The 21,204-nt window shown below is 38.5% G+C and overlaps 3 protein-coding genes across 3 annotated transcripts; all 3 read right to left on the bottom strand.

The window, feature by feature from the left end:
- Window positions 1–180: 180 nt before the first annotated feature.
- LOC115008645 (neuritin-like) lies at window positions 181–2,298 on the bottom strand. The gene is made up of 3 exons (XM_029432360.1): window positions 1,984–2,298; window positions 1,104–1,260; window positions 181–415 (listed from the first exon to the last, which is right to left on the bottom strand). Exons 1-3 carry the CDS (start codon window positions 2,033–2,035, stop codon window positions 181–183), a joined length of 444 nt encoding a protein of 147 aa, XP_029288220.1. The 5' UTR covers window positions 2,036–2,298.
- Window positions 2,299–3,321: 1,023 nt separating this feature from the next.
- Window positions 3,322–8,777, bottom strand: ssr1 (signal sequence receptor, alpha). Its single transcript, XM_029432415.1, has 9 exons — window positions 8,649–8,777; window positions 7,358–7,476; window positions 7,179–7,272; window positions 6,874–7,001; window positions 6,174–6,308; window positions 5,638–5,714; window positions 4,667–4,745; window positions 4,335–4,428; window positions 3,322–4,223 (listed from the first exon to the last, which is right to left on the bottom strand). Exons 1-9 carry the CDS (start codon window positions 8,716–8,718, stop codon window positions 4,159–4,161), a joined length of 861 nt encoding a protein of 286 aa, XP_029288275.1. The 5' UTR covers window positions 8,719–8,777; the 3' UTR covers window positions 3,322–4,158.
- Window positions 8,778–18,680: 9,903 nt separating this feature from the next.
- LOC115008929 (ammonium transporter Rh type B-like) lies at window positions 18,681–20,121 on the bottom strand. The gene is given in 2 exon segments (XM_029432839.1): window positions 18,681–19,868; window positions 19,870–20,121. Coding segments are annotated over 2 exon segments (1,440 nt in total).
- Window positions 20,122–21,204: the final 1,083 nt, after the last annotated feature.

The following is a 21,204-nucleotide window of genomic DNA, read 5'->3' as shown; positions in this document are numbered from 1 at the left end:
ACAGCAAATATTGATTTGCTTTCCACAGGCCTCCGTGGTTCTGTGTCAAAATGATCTGTATCCTCTTAAATCCTTGTCTTTAGGTTTGTGGACCTACTACTTAGGTGGACTGAACACAGGGGAATTTGAAGCCCTCTCCTCTCCTTCCCCTAATCCCCCACCCCCCCCCCCCACCCCCATCTATACAGGGTACCAGTCGGGCCCAGTCATGATGAGCACGCCCATCAGTGGTAGGGTAAGGGCAGCGAGAGGTGAACTCAAGCTGGGCGAGGAGCTGGGGCTGCACAGGTCGAACAGACTTCCCTGGAAGCGCATCTTCGTGGAGTCCTGCCTCAGAGTCTCCCAGATGGAGCTGACTTCCTCCTGACAGTCAGACAGCGCCGTGAGGGCACATGTGTGGAAAGCTTCCCAGTGGCTGTGGCAAACAAAAGGATCATCAGATCAACGCTGCGTTATTTCACTCAACAATTCATCCCGACTCCAGCCTGCTGAAGTGCACTGGCTGTCGTGGATTATTTGGATTGCCAGTAAACTATCACTCAGACGGCCACGGTGGCTTCACGTAAATCAAACTGAGTTTTAATTACCATGGCAACTGCATCAGAGAGTGAAACAACATCACAGATGATAATGCAAGAGGGCAATTTTCAACAGAAGGCTTATGTGTAAATCTCTGTTTTCAATATACTGTGCTGGGTTTGTAGAGTGCGTGCGGTAACAATGATACAAAAAACGTCCCCAGAATTTCATTACTGCTGCAGCAAAGTCATAAATTATTTAGTACAATGGCTCAGTGTCTCAGCACCATTTCTCTATTCTCCCTCGGAGATTATGGCATCTGCTCTTTTTCTCTCCGGCATTTTGTCAGACAGATACTTCATACTGTATCCGTCTGTATTAATTCACTAAATCATGCACAACTTGTTTTCACTTCAAGGCTATTATTCCCACCCTTCACAGCTGCTTTGTCTTTCAGTTTCCACCTTCTCTGGTTAAAAGTGACTTAATCAGTTTAAATAAAACACATACAGGGGATGTCCCATGTGTACAGATGAATGCTGCCTGCTGCTCACACACTCCCTTACTGATGAAGTTATTATCACCTGCACACGGCCGCCACTCCCCTCTCGCTGGTCACGTTCTCCTGATAGTTGTCCATGCTGTCTCCCAGCTCCAGGACACAATCAGAAAAGTCCTTATAAATGTGCTCACACTTCACGTCTGCATCCGAGTCTCCTGACACCACCAGGGACAGGAATACTGCAACACAGACAGAACATATTCTAATTTATTTATTATAATGTGGCATTTTTCTTGTGAAATAGTCTCAGTCTGGCTCATCTTTCTCTACCATCTCCCCCACTTCTAATACTGCTTATAATCATGCAACTTTTTTCACAGAAAACTATTTAATTCAAATTGTGTTGTTGTTTCATTAATACATGCAAGTGCTTTTAACATTCATTTAGTATGTGCATTTAAAGATCTTCACTTTTGACATATGTCAGTGGCGGTGAAGATGTTACCACAGATAATACTTCTGATCACTGCATCCCGTAAATTCCTTCCACATGGGGTGCAATGCTCTGTTCGGAGCTTTTTGCGATTTAAACGCTATATTTAAACACGTCGATAATACAACATTCTGCAATAGGACAATGCTAAATAAGCACTATTCAAGCACTAAATATTAAGTATAAATATATAAAAACAAATCATATTGTGGGTTTTTATTGTCCAAAAGCTTGCTCACTATCACTTAAGTACAGACACCCCGGCATCTACCGTCGATGGGTGTACTACAAGCTGCCAAGGTGCAGGTCTACTATCCATCATGCAACACTGGTGGAGACAAATAGAGATTACAATCATAGCGTGACAGGATGATGCTGGAAGATAATAAAGAGGCAGTTTTATGTGTCAAAACATCCAAAGTGGCTCGCAGCTTAAATAAAACCCGCGGAGCAGCTTGACATATCTTACCCAAGGCAAACGCAAGAATCCCTCCGATCTTCGTCGACATGAAAAATCCCATATCATCCCATTTCAAGCCAAGCGGAGGGCGCGGGATGCTGCCGAGGCACTCATGAATCGGAATAAAAAAGCGGAGCTGAGTCACAAGGTGCCGATTAGCTGCCCATCATTAATGTGTGTCGGTGATTAAGCGGAGATAAACACTTGGTGGGTGTGTATGGACTCTTTCCCTGCTCCGGTCGACTGCTGACGTTACCTGCCCCCTGGCGCGCGCTGAGCTCATCTTCTTCCCCCCTCAGCACCGGACAGCTCTCACCTCCCCGAAGAGGAGGAACCGCCGTACAACCCTCCTGCAACACTCACGCAACGCAGGGAGGACTCTCACGATGCTTGTTATCACACACTTTCTGGTACTTTAAAGATTTGAATCACGGATGTTATCTCAATGTAGGAACTCCACTCTATTCTTACAGTGCAGAAGCTTTATGCTATTACACATTATTCATATTAAACCTGCTGCTATTCCATGTGTTTAAATGTGAAGCCCTCCTGTCCACATCATTTCCTTTCTTACAGTTGCATTATTTCCTAATAACCTCCTGGGGAGATGTAGTTTGGTACTAACTATAGAGGTAAATAGAGACAACGTTCTGATATATTGAGATATATATGTATGTAGATTATCATATCATATTATCATATAAGCATTAGGAATATGGGGAAAATAGAGATTGCATAAATTATTCATTGTGAGCAAAGAGCAAAAAAGTAAAATCAAGGAGCTGAAAGGACTCTTTAGGTAGACCAATTGAACACTATCTCTGTTAGTTCGTTTGTGCCACATTACATTTTTCATATTAAAGTTTTAAGGAATGTATTGACCCATACAAATGTAAGGTTACCAAACCAAACTCTGTGTGGCTCAAAACATCATTAGATCTGCAAACGATTAGTGAATTAATCAATTAGTTGATCAACATTGTTTGAATCCTTTTAAAAGCAAAAATGTGATGGTTCTAACTTGTCAAGCATGAGCATTTTCTTTTCTCATGTGGTCTTTTAACATAATATTATAGATTGTACAGCTTTGAGGTTTACACTGAACAAAATGAAGACATCTGATTATCACGTTGGGCACTGGAATATTGAGATGGGCAATTTTCATTGTTTTCTGAAGTTTTGTAGCCCAAACATTTAGTTGATTATTAAAATTATCTTTAATTGCAGATCTACATGTCCTTTCAAGTTTCCTTATGAGACACATCCATTATTGTCATTTTTACTGAATCCATGTACTGAAGATTACAACAACCACAAACAGTATAAAAATGAGAGCAACTAATGGGACACACTTTGTTCACCCTTTTATTGTTTTTGTAAAGGCATACAATCTGACAGATTGCACCACCAGCACTAAGTAAAAAAACAAAACAGGTAAATTAACCTCCAGAGAACACTGTTTTAACGCTTGTTGTATTGGCAGATGCCATTGCCCCACTGAAAAACAAAGGTTTTTCATTTTATAAACCTGAATCTATGTGACTGGATGTTAAAAGCAGAGACGTTTCAGTGGGACCTTTTAATTAGTTGCATCTACTTTCTTCTTAAAAATTAAGTCTTTGCAGGGCACCGCAGAAAAGGCACCATGGTGTTTACAGATAGAGAGGAGGGGAATTCATCTCATTCAACAGATGAAATAGGAATGGTTTTTTGAAGCCTACCAATGCAGCGAACAAATCTGTAAAATAAATGTAATTAAACTCCAATGCAATTATTATGACACGACAGCATTCATACAGTCAAAGGGTTCTTTTGAAGGGCAGTTTGTACCACAATCCCTTTGTTTCTCAATAAAAGGTTTAATGACTTTTTGGTTCATCTTTTACCAACTTACACACACACACACGAACACACACACACACACACGAACACACACACAGATACAAAGACCCTTTAAAATGAACTGTAGTTCAGCCCTGTTAGTGTCTAAATGGTCTTCCAGTCCAGGATGCTCTCTTGGTTGTGGCTTCGGCAGAGCAGCAGGATGATACATACAAACATCTTTGACACTTTGCTTGGACTGGAAATGATGCTCCATGGTAAATGGGAATCGGGATACTGTGGCGAGGAGATGAGCTTTGAAAGCCCGCTGGACTGTATGATGACGGATGGAAACGGACAGTTTTATTGATCTGCTCCAGCTGCCCTTTTGGTTCGTTTCCGTGGAGATACTTTAGGGGAAGCCTTGTCTGTAAAACAGGATGTGAAGATCAGATTTTATTTTCACTGGAGAGTTACAGTAATATGACCAACGTAATCACTACTCTGTTATTACAGAGAGTAAAATAAAATAAACATACTCATGACATTGAGAGTCTCCTGAGGGATCCAGCTGATGTCCACATCGTTCATCCCACCAGTGCCCTTCTCTATCTTCACTGCCATTCTCTTTTTCTGCAAAACACAAGTTGAAAGACAACATGTCTCATTTCAAAAACATTTTATCCATGATTGCTTCAATATCAATGTATCCCTGTTTAAGGAGAAGAAGTCACATGGAGGAGGATGCATGACATGACATGTTATTGTGTACTCTGTTCCACCTGCTGTAGACAAGACAATAGTGTATCACATTTGTAAATTACTCATGCCATGTCCCAAACAAAGCAGCTGATAGAAGACAAACACATACCGTCCTCGTCTCCAGGACCTGGTACACCCCGAAGAGCACCAGGCTCACCAGTCCAACCAGGAAGATGTACAGGAACATTCTGCAGAAAGAAACAAAATTAATTCTTCAATCAATGAACGGAAATCACAAAAATAAATAAATAAATAAAAGAGTTCCACAGTAACTTTTTGCACAGCGCTCTCTGCGAGTGAAGCATGGCTACTGGAGGACTGAAGACGCAATATACTTTACTCACATTACACTACAACGTATGGTCACAATGTGTAGCCATCTATGTTTCAAATCATTTTTTGTAATGCTATTTATTTAAAAATATGTAGCAAACAAGCTAGTTGAAGATGGTATGAAAACATTTCAATTACTTCTCCTTAATATTCTGCAGTTTACTTACAAAACAATTTATACAAAATAGCCATATTCAAGCAAAGAGCTCCCTTCATCAGAAACTGCAACTTTGGCATTAAGACCAGTCTAACAAAATGAGCACCCTTGTGCCCTAAAAATGACCTTCAACTGATGTGGATCTGCAACATTTTCTGATCGGTTATAAGATTTTAGGATGCAAAACGCTTTGTTTATCTTGAATAATTTGCTGGTGACAGTTTCTGCATCTTGCACCAACAGCACAATTCTGACAACTAATCTTTGTGCCAATTTCACACCTCCTTTTTACAGGTTCTTACATGCGCTGCAATAGTCTGTGAAGACTGGTATTGTGAAGCCTCAGAGGGCTGCACGAAGTCTTAGGGGACATTTCAAATAAGTAATAAAGTAGGTAAAATAATTAGATTTACACATTATTTGCAGTAATTGGTTTAAAACGTCCTGATTCAGTCATTTTGGTGCTACTCTATAGTTTGCACTCTTCCTTCCATTTTTGCAGTGAAATAATATGAAAGGGTGAAGAACTTTATCCACATTTTCATGGACAAATATGTGATATGATAGAACAGAGTAGAAGAAAGCCTTACGTTTCTCCGTCCAGCCCGTCTTCTAGCTCAGTGACGGTGACGGTCTGGTTGTAGATGGCCGTCTGAAACACGTTGCCCTGAAGAAAAACAAAACAAAAGAAAGTAGTAAGCAAACACTGAGCAAACAAGTACCTTTCAAGAACTTTTTTAAAAGTTTTTAGAGCTGCTCTTTAAAAAGCCGAATATCAATATGACTCAGCATCCATCACATCACGCATGGAAACAACTGTCAGAGCTCAACAGCAGGCAGAAAATAATGACAGTAAGGAGCCACCAGTCATCCCAATTATACAAAAATGGAAACAAATATAGCTGTTACATGAAAATAAAGACAAACTGCTTTGCTGACAATGGCTTCTGCAGGTATTCATTTTCATGAGTCATCTAAATTTGAGATGGGCTGTGAAAATCCTTCCTGTGGAGCATCTTGACAGCCACTACATCTTTTCTCTAAAGAACAACCTGTACAGATCTCAAGCACCACCACCACAAATATATATATTTTTCATAAATAAATAATAAAAAAAACCTTTTACCTCAGTGTCAAGATAGGTGAGGAGGATAACAAGACCAAAAGGGCGACCCGCCATGGGCTGAGCTGGGACGAAGGAGTACTCGAAAGAGGCCTGAGCCTGGGGCGGCACCGCAGTGCTCAGAGGCGACGCTGTGAACTACACACAGCAATAAAGAAAGTAAACATTCAGTAGATCAAAAATAAAATGTCGTGGATTTTTTCTTGTCTTCTACAAAAAAAAAAAGCTTGAAATCCATGTGGGGCATGAACATTTCTATATTAGTAATGTTTTTGCACATTCTGCATTTAATTAGTTATAGTATTATTCATTGTAATTGTTTTGAATTTATGTTTTTGAATTTTGCAATACTTTGCCTATATTTTTATTTACTCTTAATGTTTATTGTATGTATCATACACTAAGGCAAATTCAGTCAAGTGAAAGCCTACTTGACAATAAAACTTTTTAGTTATTTAAGACATGCCCTTTTCTTTTATTATTAACTTAAATAATTAACTTTTATATCATTCAGAATTATATTTGAACATACTCTAAAACAAACAAACGCATGAGACACGTAGACATCGAGCACTTTCAGCTCATCTCAAAGTGAAAACAAATCAACACATGTTTGCATTCTTAAATGATTTTGTATCACACTCCAGATAAAGTAAAAAGGTGTTTTTTTATTGTATTTATTTCATATTTTATTTAAACTTACATTCTGAATGTAGAACTGGAAGTCTTGGGGGTAACGGAAGGAGGCCTCCAGCGACTGAACGGTGAAGTCCTGGCTTCCCTTGTTGGTGAAACCCACCATGATCCTCACAATTTCTCCGGCAGGAAACTCTAAATTCATTATAAATACAAATAAATATAATTTAAAAAAAACATGAATGCAAATAAAGTATGAGTTGTAAGATGTACCGACAAAGCCACAGAATTGACCGATATCGGCCCATAAAACAAAAGCAGGCCAGGTTGATGATGACTTGGAGTGTAAAAGCTGGCTGAATGAAAACGTACCTTCTCCTGTCACGAAGAGGATGGTTGTGTCGGCATCAGGGTTCGACCCCAACTGTTTATCAGCTGCTTCATCAGATTCGTCTTCGTCTCCTTCCTGAGGGGAAATGTCATCGTTACTTGATCATCTGCGTGTAAATCTAACGGTTTGCTACGCTCCTGTGTCATAAAAACACACGTACCGATGGTTGCATCTGATCTTCCTCAACGAGCACCTCTTCCTCATCTTCCTCCTCATCTACTGCAGCCTCTGGGTCCTCAGCAATGTCCTCAGCAGAGTCTGAGTCTGCAGAGACGTAGCCTGCGTGGGGCAGAAGACACAATGAGTGATGTTATACAAGTTATACTGTTGTTGGCGTGATTATAACGTACAGGATTTTGATTATTATCCAATCTTAATACTGATGAATTGTGTTTTCCTGGTTGGCGTATTCTCTCAGCTAGCAACATTATGACAGTTTTCAGTTAGAGAAATGGACAATGCCGTATTAGGTCATCATATCCACATTTACTGATATTTTCTTTCACACACGTTTTTGTGTGTATATCTTGTACAAATGCCAACAGACATCCCTAAAGTATCACCGCAATCCATCAATATATGTCAGTAGTAATGTATTTTGTAAACACAGAGTCCAGAGGTTATTTGTGTAGTTGTGAGAAAAGTGTGAGTTGAAACATGATTTGCTCTTCTGTAAAATCTTTTGTTGGTGGCAGAACTGGAATATTTCACACCAGTAAGACCATTCAGCAAACCAATCAATGAATTAAATGTTTTTTAGGTGATATTTTAGCTGCATTATAGTAGAGTTCACAATATTGAAAGGTAAAATGAATGGCTTATTTTTACACTTTGTCACACATCGGAACGGGTACATTTTCATTATTGCCATATTTCCCTGTCTGCAGACCAACAGGACACTTTGTTGCCAGTTAAAAATGAACAAAAGCAGAACAATAAAAGTCCCGTTTTGATTGATGCAAGTCAGCGGCGAGAAAAATAAGCTTTAAGCGAAACCGACAAACACAAACTTACATATGTTACCAGCTTATCTATGCTGACGTGTCCCAGCAGGACGGAGCCTGTTGCTGCATCCACGACTTTTAGACTTTGTCTAAGATCGGCTCTGAAGCTCAGGGAAATGTAACTTCACTTTTAATGGCTGACATTAGGGCTTTTTTTTTTTTTTTTTTTTTTTTACAATACGACGGCAGCAGCTGGTCGAAGACGATCATTTTCAGAGCAAAACACACGAGCTTAACTCTTTTAATGTCATTATTCTTATAAATATAAACGTATGGATAAAACGTCCTAACATTGACGGTAAGAAAGCGCTGGTGAAGACTTAAAGGCAGCTTGTGAGAAGCGACGTGACTATGCCACGTCAATATGTGAAGCTGTGTAACTTTGTAACTGTTGCCGAAGTGAAGCACGAGCTCAACCGCCGGCTTCAAACGAGAAATATGACTTACCGATGGACATTAATCCACAGGGGAAGGCCAGGAGGAACAGCAGCAGCGATTTTGATCCGAAATTGAACATTTTTGCAGAGTCGTAGGTTGAAGTTAGTAACACATCAGCGTTCAGAGTGGAGAGGACACGAGCAGGGCAGGGGGCGGGACAAGAGCACGTCAGACCCGCCTGTAGGTACGTTTGGAGGAGGGCAGGTGGGCGGGCACACTTTCTTTTCAAAGCTCTCTAGTGGGTTGTGTTTGTGTGGGTTTGTTTTAGATATGTTTTTTAATTTTGTTATTAAACCGCAAGTCATCAGAGAATGTAGTACAATGCAGACAAAGACTTAGAAACACAATAAGAAATAAAGGTTATTTAGTTCCATGACAGAAATAAAAATAAAAATAAACAAATAACATACATATGAACCCACACAAGAGGTTTACATAATCATGTATACTAGTAGTACTTTGCATAAGTTAACAGTTTAGTTTAGTATTTTATTACAGGTTTTTAAATGTGATGTTTTAATGTAATATAGGATTTCTTCAAAAATGTCACTTTATGATTGTAAAATGTGGCTAAAATCTTGAGCAGGTTAATGACATATTGTTCATTGCTGGACATCACAATAATCACATCATCACAAATTATGTTCTTTAAGTAAAATGTACTGACCTGAAAATCAGCCTCAAACATGTACACGCTAGCTAATGTTCTGGTGTTTCCACCATATAATTACAGAAAGAGCATCTGTCTCGTGGGTTTTACAAAATATTTAGTTTGCTTCAGAAAGAATGAATCAGGATGAGCTGATATACAAAACCTCTTTTAAACTTGTCATGTCAAATATATTAAGAACTCTCTTCTTCTGCAGATCCATCTCTTTAAATAACTGTGCATCATGATGTGAAGGTGGGCATGGCTTGACCTATAGGAGCCCACATGTCTTACAGGAAGCCACTCATCCAGTGTCGGTGGGTGGGATGTGTAAAAACAGACCTGAGAAGCAGCTGGAGGACATGACAGGGCTCAGCTGCCACTTCACTGAACTGACATTCATCTCAAATGTCAAAAAGGGTGCAGTTTGCATGTCAGAACATTTAATTGTTAGAAGAACCTACAGTGACATAGTAAAATTGATGAAAATGAATGTGTGATTCAAACAGAACAATGTTAAAGGCTAAACTGTCATCTGTTTTCATTTATTATACGAACTACAACCTTTAAATCCATCTTTAAAGACAAACAGTCTTTATTCTGACCATCGAGGTGTTAATCAGTGGTGGCTTCTGTGTTTGTGACTTCGACCTTTGTGACGTTTCTGCCCCCTGACCCGTCTCTCTGATATGCATCTCAAGTCACTTTGTAGTGGTCATCAGATGAAGGTAAATCCAGAGTTTAGAAACGGTTACCGAGGATCCGAAACATGGCTTATATTACAACCAGGAATATAGAGAGCTGCATAAACAGGTTTAACTGTGGTCCGTGTAAACCTTAAATCCAAAAGATGTTTAAAACCAGGACTTCAAACCAGGATACCAGTTTGCATGTCATTAATCGATCTATATTGCCTCGGGACACCTCTCATAAGATCTCCATTGTTTTTCATTAGCAAGTACTTATGCGGGCCATTTGAACGGTCTATTCTGTTTGTTACATCCTAGTATTAGACTAACAGAGTTATATTTCACATTTGCATCATAATCTTTAAAGTGTAAATATATGAGCATACCAATGAATACTGTAATGTTAAACTGTTTAGTAAGGTCGTGTAGTTTGATAGAAAATGTATTTTCTATGGCACATGGGGTTGAAAACTACGCATTTGCTATTTTTTGGCTCTTGACTCCTTTTTCCTTTTTCTGTATATGGTCCAACATCAAAAAAGATTGTCATTTTTATTTGATTTATGAACATCCTGTTTCCTTGAACGTAGAGGGAATTTACCCATTAAACTTTGTTTTTCTTCCAACAATATTGAAACACAAGAAAATGATAAACATATATGGGATAATATATATGTTAAATGTTACCTTTTACATTCTCAAAGATACTGAAAGGAAATTTATTTAACTATAATATACATTTATATTGTAAAAAGAGTGTCGCCTTGATGTTATTCTTAGTCGAAAAAAGTTTGTGGTTTTCTGCAAAAGCAAACTTCCTGTAACGTGTACAAAGTCCTACCAGTTGGTTGAGCCAACTGTCGAGTGACTCCGTGAGGATCAACCTGCCACAGATGCTGTAGTCTTGTTTATCACATTTAAAGTAAGCGAGTCTCAGAGAAAGAGAATTGTTCCTAGTTAAAGCTTCATTGCCATGGTAAGCCGTCACAATGAGACAGAACCCGTTGGTAAGTCTTGATTTAAGATATCGAAAATGCCATCTAAATGTGAGATGTTAACATGATCATTTTTGATGAAAGGGTTAATGTGAGATTGAAAGGGACATGACATTCATGACATACGTGACATTCAGCTGCATTAAGTGTTTCTTAAGTGTATTCTTTCTGGTAAAAGAAAACATTGACCCGGTGGTAACTGCAGCCAATAGTTGGTACATGGTATATTCAGAGTAGAGACTTGAGAGGTCTCCATATTCTTTTAAAAGTATATTGCCAGGAGATAATAAGTACATTTTCCTGATTGTACTTTACTTACTTACTTAATAACTTTACTTACATTTTCAAGCCAACACAATGTGAATAAGATGAATTTAATATTATGTATATCATAAAAGTAAGTGTTGTATATTATAATTATGTATATTAAATAAGGTCTTTATATAAATACAACCTTTTTAATACACAAGGAGGATATACAGTATATATATATATATATATATATATATATATATATATATATATATATATATATATATATATATATTACCAACACAGGGCAAATGCCTGGGCCCACTTCTATTTTTAACTTCTATTCAAAACTAAATTACTTGCCGTCATAATTGATGATCACTTGGCTTGCTCAGAACATATTAACGCTATTGTTGTAAAAAGGGGGCAGGGTATTGCGATCACTTAGGAAAGACTTCTCCTATGTAACACATCATCTATTAGGAACTAGCTCTTCACTGCTCTTTTAAAACTAATGTCGTTAAGATGCACCGCAGTCTGTCATGGTTGACCGTTGCAGAGAACTTAACTTCCAGTCTTCTCATATAAATAAAACACTAAATGAGAAGTAATATTCTCCTGCCAGGATGTTTTGTTTGGGATTTTAACTAACTAGTAAGTTTATAACTTCTGTACATGAATTGTTTAAGTTCATTAATATTTTGATTGCTTTTCTCTTAGATATGTTACTTTAGTCTAGACTGCACGGTCAATCTATGTTTGTATGCATGTTGTTATGTCTGTATGCGGCCAGTGTTTGTTTTATTTTATGTTGACCTCAGGAAAATTAGCAACTGGTTTTGCGGAACCGAACGGGTGTCTGAAAAAGAATAAACAATAAGGAACTGTAGGGCAGCCTGTGTGTAGAGTGTGAGGTCAAAAGAAATCTGTTGAATTTAAGAGTATCAATATTTTCATTAACTCCTCTCTTCTCTCATCTGGACTTATGGTGTTTGGACAGTCAGGACAACGTTCAGAGAGACTTTAGTAAGAAAACCAGCCCAAAACAATAACTTGGGCTGATGTGACAAAGTATTTAAAAAAAAAGAAGTTTTTAATGTTGTGGTGAAGATACAGAGATAGTGTATTGACTTTATTCAAAGGAGATAGGTTCAGTGAAATATTATAATCTACTAGAGTACGTTGGACTGAAAACTGAACATTTGCAAATGTTTTTCTGAGATAGGAAATGCATCAAACAGGTTTTTGCTGAGCGTGTACTCTTGCAAAAGAAACGTACTGCACTACGTCCTTGTGAAAACCACATCTTCTGCTGCAGAAGACTGAGCAGATCCACTGCAGATACACGTGTGGTGTGAATCTCTTGCTTAAGGGAACCGCTGCTGTGTTGTTTCCATGATTTGTTGTATTGCCTTTGTTTGTCTGCTGACCAGAGGTTGGGCATACGTTTTCTTTTTACTAAACCTTGTTGCAGCTACCATTACAGTCCATGTGACAAACCTTGCCAAAGGACTCAGGGAGAGGTTTATGGACAGGAAGCTGCAGGTTTGAAAGAAACAAATCGGAGCCTGCAGCTCTCTCCAATCATGTGTCCAATTTACAACAAACCTGTCCTTATAATGAGGATGGGCATTGGCTCAGACATGGATTGTGTTTGTACAAAATGTTTGTGTGCATACTGACTGTGGGAGTGGATTTTACAGCATCATCAAGATGTTTTTCTTATATGCTTTGTGTATGAAATGTGCTCTATAAATAAACTTGCATTGCCCTTGCCCACTGTGTTGGCTGACACTGTGGTGCAGTGGTTTGCACCGTCCCCTCACTTTGTGGATGGGGTCTTTGTGTGTGAAGTTTTCATGTGGGTAAAACAAGTTGGGAGGGTGTCTTAAAATATGTTTTCTATGTTTCTCTAGACAGGAAAACTTTACCTGATCCATTTCATCCACTGGTGCTATTCGGGGTTATCAGCACAATGCTGGTCCTCTCACTAGCTTGGAATATTTTTTGCTGTGTGTCAAAATGTCACTCAGGTAATTTCATTTTTGCTTGTGAAAAATCCAGTGAAAACAAATAAATGTTCTTTATCTGATGGTGAGTGTATTATTCTTTATACTGAAACAGGGAAAGGGATATGTAAACGAAGGACAAGGGGAAGGTATGTAGCCTATAAATTCACTGTTTAAAGGAAAGAAATAATCTCCTCTTTAATGATCAAAAAGTCATTGCCAAAACAATATATTTTAAAACTTACTTTCTCTTAATTTGGACAAATTAAGACGGAGCCAAAGGCAGATGGAAGATAATCCTATTTATGGAAACATAGGCTTCGTGCAGACAAGTAAGTGTATTGTACATGTGTGTCTCTTTCAATACAGTGCCTTCGTCTGTATCTGTTTACAGTATGATGTTGTTTTCCACAGGCACGGCTTTGTACACAGGAGGTGATCCTCAACCCTCTTCATCTTTGAGGGGTCAGCATAGAGTCAATTCTGACTCACAGGTAGAGTCTTTGAACTCCTTTTCAAAGATTGAAGTCTTTGAAAATCTGGTACAGAAAGCCTTTGTAGGGTTGTGTTGGATCATATCCGATATCTTTGCTAAAATGTTCACTATAAACATGTGAACATATGTTGACGTATGAAGACATTATTGTTTTTTGTCTCGCCCTCCAGTCCGGACCTCAGGAATGCTATGCCAACCTGACCCTGAAGCCTCCCAGGCCGCAGTCTGGCCGCAGCTCTCCACAGATACAGTACTCAGATGCAGTTCATTTAGAAGAGCCGCCAGAGTCAGAGAAGGAAGATGAATGCAACACAGACGCCATGTCCATTATGTCTGATCTGTATGCTTCTGTGCAAAACCAGCGCACCAAAACCATCGACACTGCAGACAGCGGAGAGGGTTACGCCAACCATCTCTGAGAGGCCATGAATGCTATTTATGCAGGTTGACCTGCCACCACAGGATGGCACTGTTTGTTCTTTTCATTATATAAAAAAATGAGATCCCTCCTGTAGTGAAGTGGTGCATGTTGCTCATGCACACTAACTGAATTGTACTAGTTTAACTGGAGAATGCTCAATACATTTTTTTGGTCTTGACTAGTTTCGGTGTTGCTGGTGTCTCTGAGTGAATCATTTGATTGTTAATTTCCTATATCTTTAAATTGGTTCTATGCTAAACACCCTGGGATTAATTGATTGTGTCATCGGTACAGAAATGATTCCCATTGATTATTAAAGATCCATTCCTGTTGAAGAGATACAAATACTCTGCTTTAAATAATAATGTTTCCTGATGTGTTTTTTGTTCTCCTCATTTTAGAGTTTCTCATCACACTTGGTTTACAAACGAGTTGTGATGTCACAAAATAATGCTTGTTTGTACAACTTAGATTAAAGGTGAGCAAAGAGAAACTTTCCCCCCTTGATGGGATGAACGTAAAAAAAGCACATAAAGTGATTCTGCACAGTGAAGCTCAAACATCCAACTGATGTAACAATGAGCAAAAACAATGAGTGGAGTCGTCAAAAAAAAGCTGTCCCTCTAAAACTGGGTATGATGAAGTACAGATGAAGTGTTATACTGTAAATGCCAGCTCCTTGTCCTTCTGTAGCCTTCAATTAAAGTATTTTAAAGTTAATATTTAAACCAGTCAGGTCTGACCCAACAACAACAACTGTTACTGCAATAATAGGCAACTGTTATTAAAACTGAACGTAAAAAGTAAACTTTGCTTGAAGTCTTTATTATTTATCTTTTTTCCCAGTGTTTCAGCTCACTCATTGCTTTAACACATAACACCCAAACATATTGTTGTACATACATTTGTATAGGCTTCTCAAAATAAATATTATTTTGGTCTGTACTTTGCATTTTACATCACGTAATCTTATTTATGACGGCAGTGATAGCAGTTAAGAAAGCAATAATCAGTTTGGAAGATAATCATCTTTTTTATAATGATTACTGTTGAAACATCGTCCTCACATGGGAAGGGTTTTGCATTTCATGTGAGTTTGTCTACTTCTTTTTGTCATCACTATCTCGAAAAGTGTGAAGAGATTCTGAATCAGAGCAAAGTCTGATTCAGAATCAGCGTTGTTACCATCGTCAGCAAAAAGAGAGAGACTCAAAAAGCAAAGACACTGAAAACACACAAAACTATCACAATAACTACTAATAGAGAAAAAAGACTGAACGATTATTCATGACATTTTGACAAACGTTGACATTTGTAGGTAGAAAAGCAGAAACATTTGAAAGCCATGCAACATTATAGTGTTCATCTGGTGCCAGCAGCTCAAAGAGTCTGTGCAGTAAAAATCTCATCATCGACTTGAATGATTGGCACACAATTTGGCCCAGACATCCATTGCTCCCAGAGGATATGTCCTAATGACTTGGTTGCCAGAATTTCACTGTAATAAATACAAGTTTTTATCATTTAAAGAAAAGAGTTTTTTCCATTTAACTAACATGGAAATAGTATGTGCTGTTGTAGTGGTGAAGCAATGATACTGTGTGAAGAGTCTGGTCTCATCTTAATACACTTTGGGTGACCCATAGGCGGCCATGAAAAGGGTAAGAGAAAAGTACTGCTGCAAGTAGTTAATACTGGAACTGGCTGTAATTAGTTTGGCCATTATCTAATAGGCGGAGCCCCAATACCTCCATAACAGCTGTTTTTTCTAGAAATGAACACCTAGGTAATCTTGAGGTCAAACCGTAAAAACAGTAACATTTCACTAATAAATACCAAGACGTGACAATAAGAACTGGGGGCAGTTAAGCGATGCAGTGATTTTCTATTACACTATATTACCTTGAAGATGAGATGTGTGTATCCTCATTTAGTACGCCAAAGTATTCTTTATCAGCAGTCAATGTGACAAACACTTTCCAGTTTATAATGATAAAATCAACATCACAGTGTATCAGAGTTATACAGTTTATTTAGAAAGCAATTTACATGGAATTTGAACCATGATTAGATAAGGCAGATCAGTTCATCAAAGACACTTTGGTGGTTAATAAATCTTCAACCTTTGTAACTAATGACATGGACACAATTCAGTTTTTGTGGACTCAAACACATTGTTTATTTTGATAAGGCACACATATAAAGACCTGAAGTGGCTCACTAATCCATAGATACACACAGTAGTAATTAAAATACAAGCGCTTACAGTGTAAATCAATGCACTTTCTAATGGAAGAATCAAATACAGAAGAGTTTGCTGAGCTTGGCTTTATCACAGAAAGGTTGACAGGAGAGTTGGTATTAAGCAGGTGTTTATCGGTTGGTGAGATAACGATATCTCAGATGCTTAATGTTTGACACTCTTATGTGAGCTGATAGATTGTCTTTAGGACTGGGTAGCGATAGCTTTTGTATCAAACTGTTTCATAGAACCATGTATTGAACCATCAAATACTCAAATACGTCAAGTACTTGGTCAATTGTAAATGGATCAAATGTTGATTGATTTACAGTAAATCTTATGTACATTTAAGGTCTACAACCTAAAATAGCACCCCATCCACTTTGGTGTTGTGTAACAGAATAACGTGGCATACGGCTGATTGTAAGGATTATGGTGAGAAAAACTCCAGACACAGTGTAAGATGTGACACTGAAAACAAAATGTATTGGAATGGTTTTGCAATGAGTTCAATTCATGTATTCAAATGTACTTTGTTTCAAAGTGTAGCTTATACATTCTGTATGTATGCACTGTTACTGTACTGATGATGAGTAGACATCATATGAGACGTCTCTAATTTAATCCAAATGGTCCAATGCTGAGTATATTCTTAATTGACAGGGAGATGCTGTGGAGTTCATTTGCAAAAACAAACAAAAGCCTTAAAATGGCAACACCAGCTTGACTGATATTCCTTTGAGCGCATAATGCAAAAAACATGATTTATGAAAAGAAAAGAGATATTTTATCAAAACAACAGAATACCAGTCTGACTGATATTCCCTGGATTGCACACAAACAAAACATTTTAAGAAAATAACTTTTTTTGCAAATGAACCCTTCTGGGATGATTACCTGACAGTTTTTAAACAATGTGGGTCTACAGACTCATCAGTCCAGTGTTAGCCGCTCTACACTGGCTTCCAGTAACTTTTAGAATTAACTTTAAGGTCCTCCTTCTTGTATACAAAGTCCTAAACGGAACCGCACCAAGTTACACTGCCAACTCTCTAATAAACTATGTGTCCCCAAGAACATTACGATCATCCACTTCTGGTTTATTAAATGTTCCCAGAAACATCCAAAAGAAAATCGTGATGCAGCCTTTTGCAGTTATGCACCAAAGCTATGGAACACTTTACCTGCAGACATTAGGGAGGCAAGCTCGCTCAATATCTTCAAAAGTAAGCTAGAAACATATCTCTTTACTTTAGCCTTTTAATAGAGATATTTTATATCTCTTTACATTAGCCTTTTAATAGTGATATTTTATATCTCTTTACTTTATCCTTTTAATAGTGATATTGTATACAATCTTTAATGCTATTACTCTATGCCACTTTAAACTCATTGATGCTATTTTATACAATTTTAATGTTATTTCAGACTCACTTACATCAACACTGTGATTATTGTACTGTAAATGCTCTTATTCTCTCTAATCTTGTACTAGTTTTTATGTTTTTGCTGTGAAGCACTTTGGGCTTCAATTCTTGTATGAAAGGTGCTATACAAATAAAGTTTATTATTATTACAGACTGTAAAGCAGTTTGAGATTTTACTTTAAAGTGTTTACGGCATCCTTTAAATTACCATATCAAAATGTGTTTAAAAATGTTGTGTTTTATACTTTTGAGTCCCAAAAGATATGTATTCACTATCTTTTAAGCGCTTCTCGTTGTGCTCATTTTCATTCTTTTTGGTGTAATGTCGCAGCAAACAGCTTTTCATATCCAGGTGCAATGTTGACTAATTCAGTGAGGAGGCAGAAAGCACCGAGTTACCATTAATTATATATGTAAGATACAATAGAAAAAGATAAATGAAGCCTATGATTTTATTAAATCATAGATTATATGTTACCCATAGGAAAATGTGCTACAACATTTAAACAACAATTATAATTAAAAAAAAGATACTCATCAGTGTATTCTTAAAATCATTTATTTCAAATGGAATTGATAAAATATAATATGAAATTACATTTCATAACTACCCTGGTAATAACAGTCATATCTTTTACTTGCCTTTTGTCATTTGACATAAAATAACTCAAACAGTAAACAGCTTTCGGTGAAGGGTTAATGTTTAAGAACTCTTTAGCTCAAATCCGAAATATATTTCATTTCTCCAACAGGAATGATATTCATCACACATCTGTAACACTTGCAAACAAGTGTGAAAAATATCTACATTTTGAAATAATGACAATAATTAAATAATGGTATGACTCAGAATGACAAATTCTATGTGTCGACTTTGGTGTCCATAGAGCTCATCTTGTCATCATAGCTTATGAGGGTCTTGTCTTCGCTGTCAAAGTCAGACGGCACGTCAAAGAAAAGCTTATCATCAAAGCAGTCCTTGTCCGACGGGGACGCCATGAAGGGCAGCTTCAATACCAAACCAGTGAGCATCCCACCGACTGCAGATGCTGCAATGGTGGCGAAGATAGCCGCCACCTGGAAGAGGGCTTGTTCCTGCGCAGTACGACCCAAGCCCGGCTTCAGCCCAGGAATCAGTTTCTGCAGCTCCAGGAGCTTTGGATCTCCCTCCGGTGGAGCGCGATGGGAAAAGATCTGGTACATGCTGGGCCCGTAGGTTTCCTCAGTGGCGAGGAGGATGGCACAGATCCCTGCTGTGCATGAAATGAGGCCAGTGAGCCCGTGGAGGTTGTGAATACCACACTGGTCTTGGATCCTCATGCGTTGGGCCAAGAAGGGGGTCAGGTACCTGTATCCAAAGAAGCAGGCGGTGCAGCCCATAATGCCCAGGGAGAATGCCGCTACAGGGGAAATCATCATGTCCACAGAAGCCCCAACAGTCACACCACCTGCCAGAGTCACATTCTGAATATCAGCCATTGTGAGCTTGCCTCTCTTGTTGAACACTGCAGAGAGTGCGAAAGCGGTGATAGTTGATGAGCTTAGACCTATAAAAGTGTGGAGTACTGCTCTGTGTTGATCGTCCCCCTTCAAGGTCAGAGCAGAGTTAAATGAAGGCCAGAACACCCAGAGGAACAAGGTTCCAATGACAGAGAGGATGTCCGATTGATAACTAGTGATCTCTTTAGAATGTCCCTTATTCAGGCCCGGGCGATACAGCACGAATGTCACACCTAGACCAAAGTAGCAGGCAAACAGGTGAATAAGAATAGATCCACCTGCATCATTGATCCTAATGTATTTCAACACCGCCCACTCTGTCACAGCAAAGATGGGGATCTCCAGCAAAGCCATGACCAGCAGCTGAACAGGACTGGTCTTTCCGATCACAGCTCCGAAAGAGATGAGCACCACAGCACAGGCAAACTCTGCATTCAGCAGGTTGATCACTCCCAGGTGAATTTTACCATCGTAGTAAAACTGGAAGAAACCTTGCATCAGGATCGCCCACTGGATCGCAAATGTAGCCGTGAGAAAGTTGAAGACCAAGTCCACTGAAGCCGTAGAATCGGAAGAAGGCCAGCAGGCAGCCGAAGCCTATGAAGATCAACACCTGCACATCAACAAAGAAGGGATAGTCTCGATACAAGGTGTTCTCCATCGGGTTGGTCTCATTGTTCTGCATCTTAGCATTGGCATTGTCGTCATAAGTGACGAAAACAGCATAAAGAACTATCATAACAACCTCGAACACTAGCACGAGCGCCGGCAGGCGCACCTGTAAACTTGTAGACACACTCATGATGATGCAAAGCTCACAGATGATCCCCCAGCTGCAGGAACATACACTTATAACTGTATTTTTATCAGATAAGAGCAGGAAATGGCATTGGGTAAGGATCATAACCCCATGGTTATCAACACTGTAGAACCATGAGCATGATTAAGGATAAATCAAATATTAATAAGTGTGCTGTAAAACAATAGCTTGAGTTGATTTGACACAAATGAAGACAGCATTTAGTAAATGCTGTGCCACTTAGCCTGTTGTTGAATTTCAGTTTTATTCACAATTACCTTAAATGTTCTCATGCTAATTTAATTTGCAATGACATTATTATTATTGCTCAAATGATAATAATAATACACCATGCGCCACAAACATCATTACTTTAGCTTTAGGGTTTACAGAATGACAATTGATCTTAAATTAAAACTTACGAACAACATAAATAGATTACATTTTACATTTTAAAGTAAAACATTTTTGTCTGACCTCTAATTGAAAACATGAGAAGGCAGGTAGACCTTTTCTAGACTTAGTGTGGGGCCAGGAACTGTTGCAGAGGAACTCATTTAAGACAAAACACTGGTTTTGAGTTCCTAAAGTTGCTCCTGGGAAAGTGCCTTTGTTGAAAATGAGCTTCTAGTACATTGGCTATAGCAGACTCTTTAATTCTATCTTTATTATATTAATCGAAATTCATTTGAATCATTTTTGTAACGCCAAATTTACATTGGGGAGTGCAAAGTGTGGCCTATGTCTATAGAAAACTGCTTTGACTGCAGCTGATTTAATTCTGCAGCGAAGAGTGGCCATACTAAAAGTTGGGTGTAGTTTGACACTCAAAGTGCAGCGAGAGAGTACTGGCAGCCAATCAGTAAACAGAGTCCTCTGATGTGTGGATAATCTGTTACAAAGAATTAGTGTTAGTGTGACAAAAACAAATCCCCTGCTAAAACTCTTTTTTTCACCTGGCAACAAGTAATTTCTATCCGTGGGACTGGGAGTGGGGAAACAATTGTTATTGGCAGACAACCATAACGCTGACGCATTAACAGCTTCTACCCCTGGGCCGTCAGGCTGCTTAACCACCACACCTAA

The sequence above is a fragment of the Cottoperca gobio genome, chromosome 5 (genome assembly GCF_900634415.1).
Source record: "Cottoperca gobio chromosome 5, fCotGob3.1, whole genome shotgun sequence".
In the NCBI taxonomy this organism is placed as follows: Eukaryota; Metazoa; Chordata; class Actinopteri; order Perciformes; family Bovichtidae; genus Cottoperca; species Cottoperca gobio.
Note: the sequence above shows the minus strand (reverse complement) of the source record. Positions and strands in the feature narration are given on the sequence as shown.

Coding starts and splice junctions, on each gene's coding strand:
- LOC115008645 (XM_029432360.1), bottom strand. CDS start 2,035: ATGGGATTTTTCATGTCGACGAAGATCGGAGGGATTCTTGCGTTTGCC. Junction 1,261..1,983: donor GATTCTTGCGTTTGCCTTGG/GTAAGATATGTC, acceptor TCTGTGTTGCAG/TATTCCTGTCCCTGGTGGTG. Junction 416..1,103: donor GGAGTGGCGGCCGTGTGCAG/GTGATAATAACT, acceptor TGTTTGCCACAG/CCACTGGGAAGCTTTCCACA.
- ssr1 (XM_029432415.1), bottom strand. CDS start 8,718: ATGTTCAATTTCGGATCAAAATCGCTGCTGCTGTTCCTCCTGGCCTTC. Junction 7,273..7,357: donor AAGATCAGATGCAACCATCG/GTACGTGTGTTT, acceptor ATTTCCCCTCAG/GAAGGAGACGAAGACGAATC. Junction 5,715..6,173: donor TCACCTATCTTGACACTGAG/GTAAAAGGTTTT, acceptor GTTTTTCTTCAG/GGCAACGTGTTTCAGACGGC.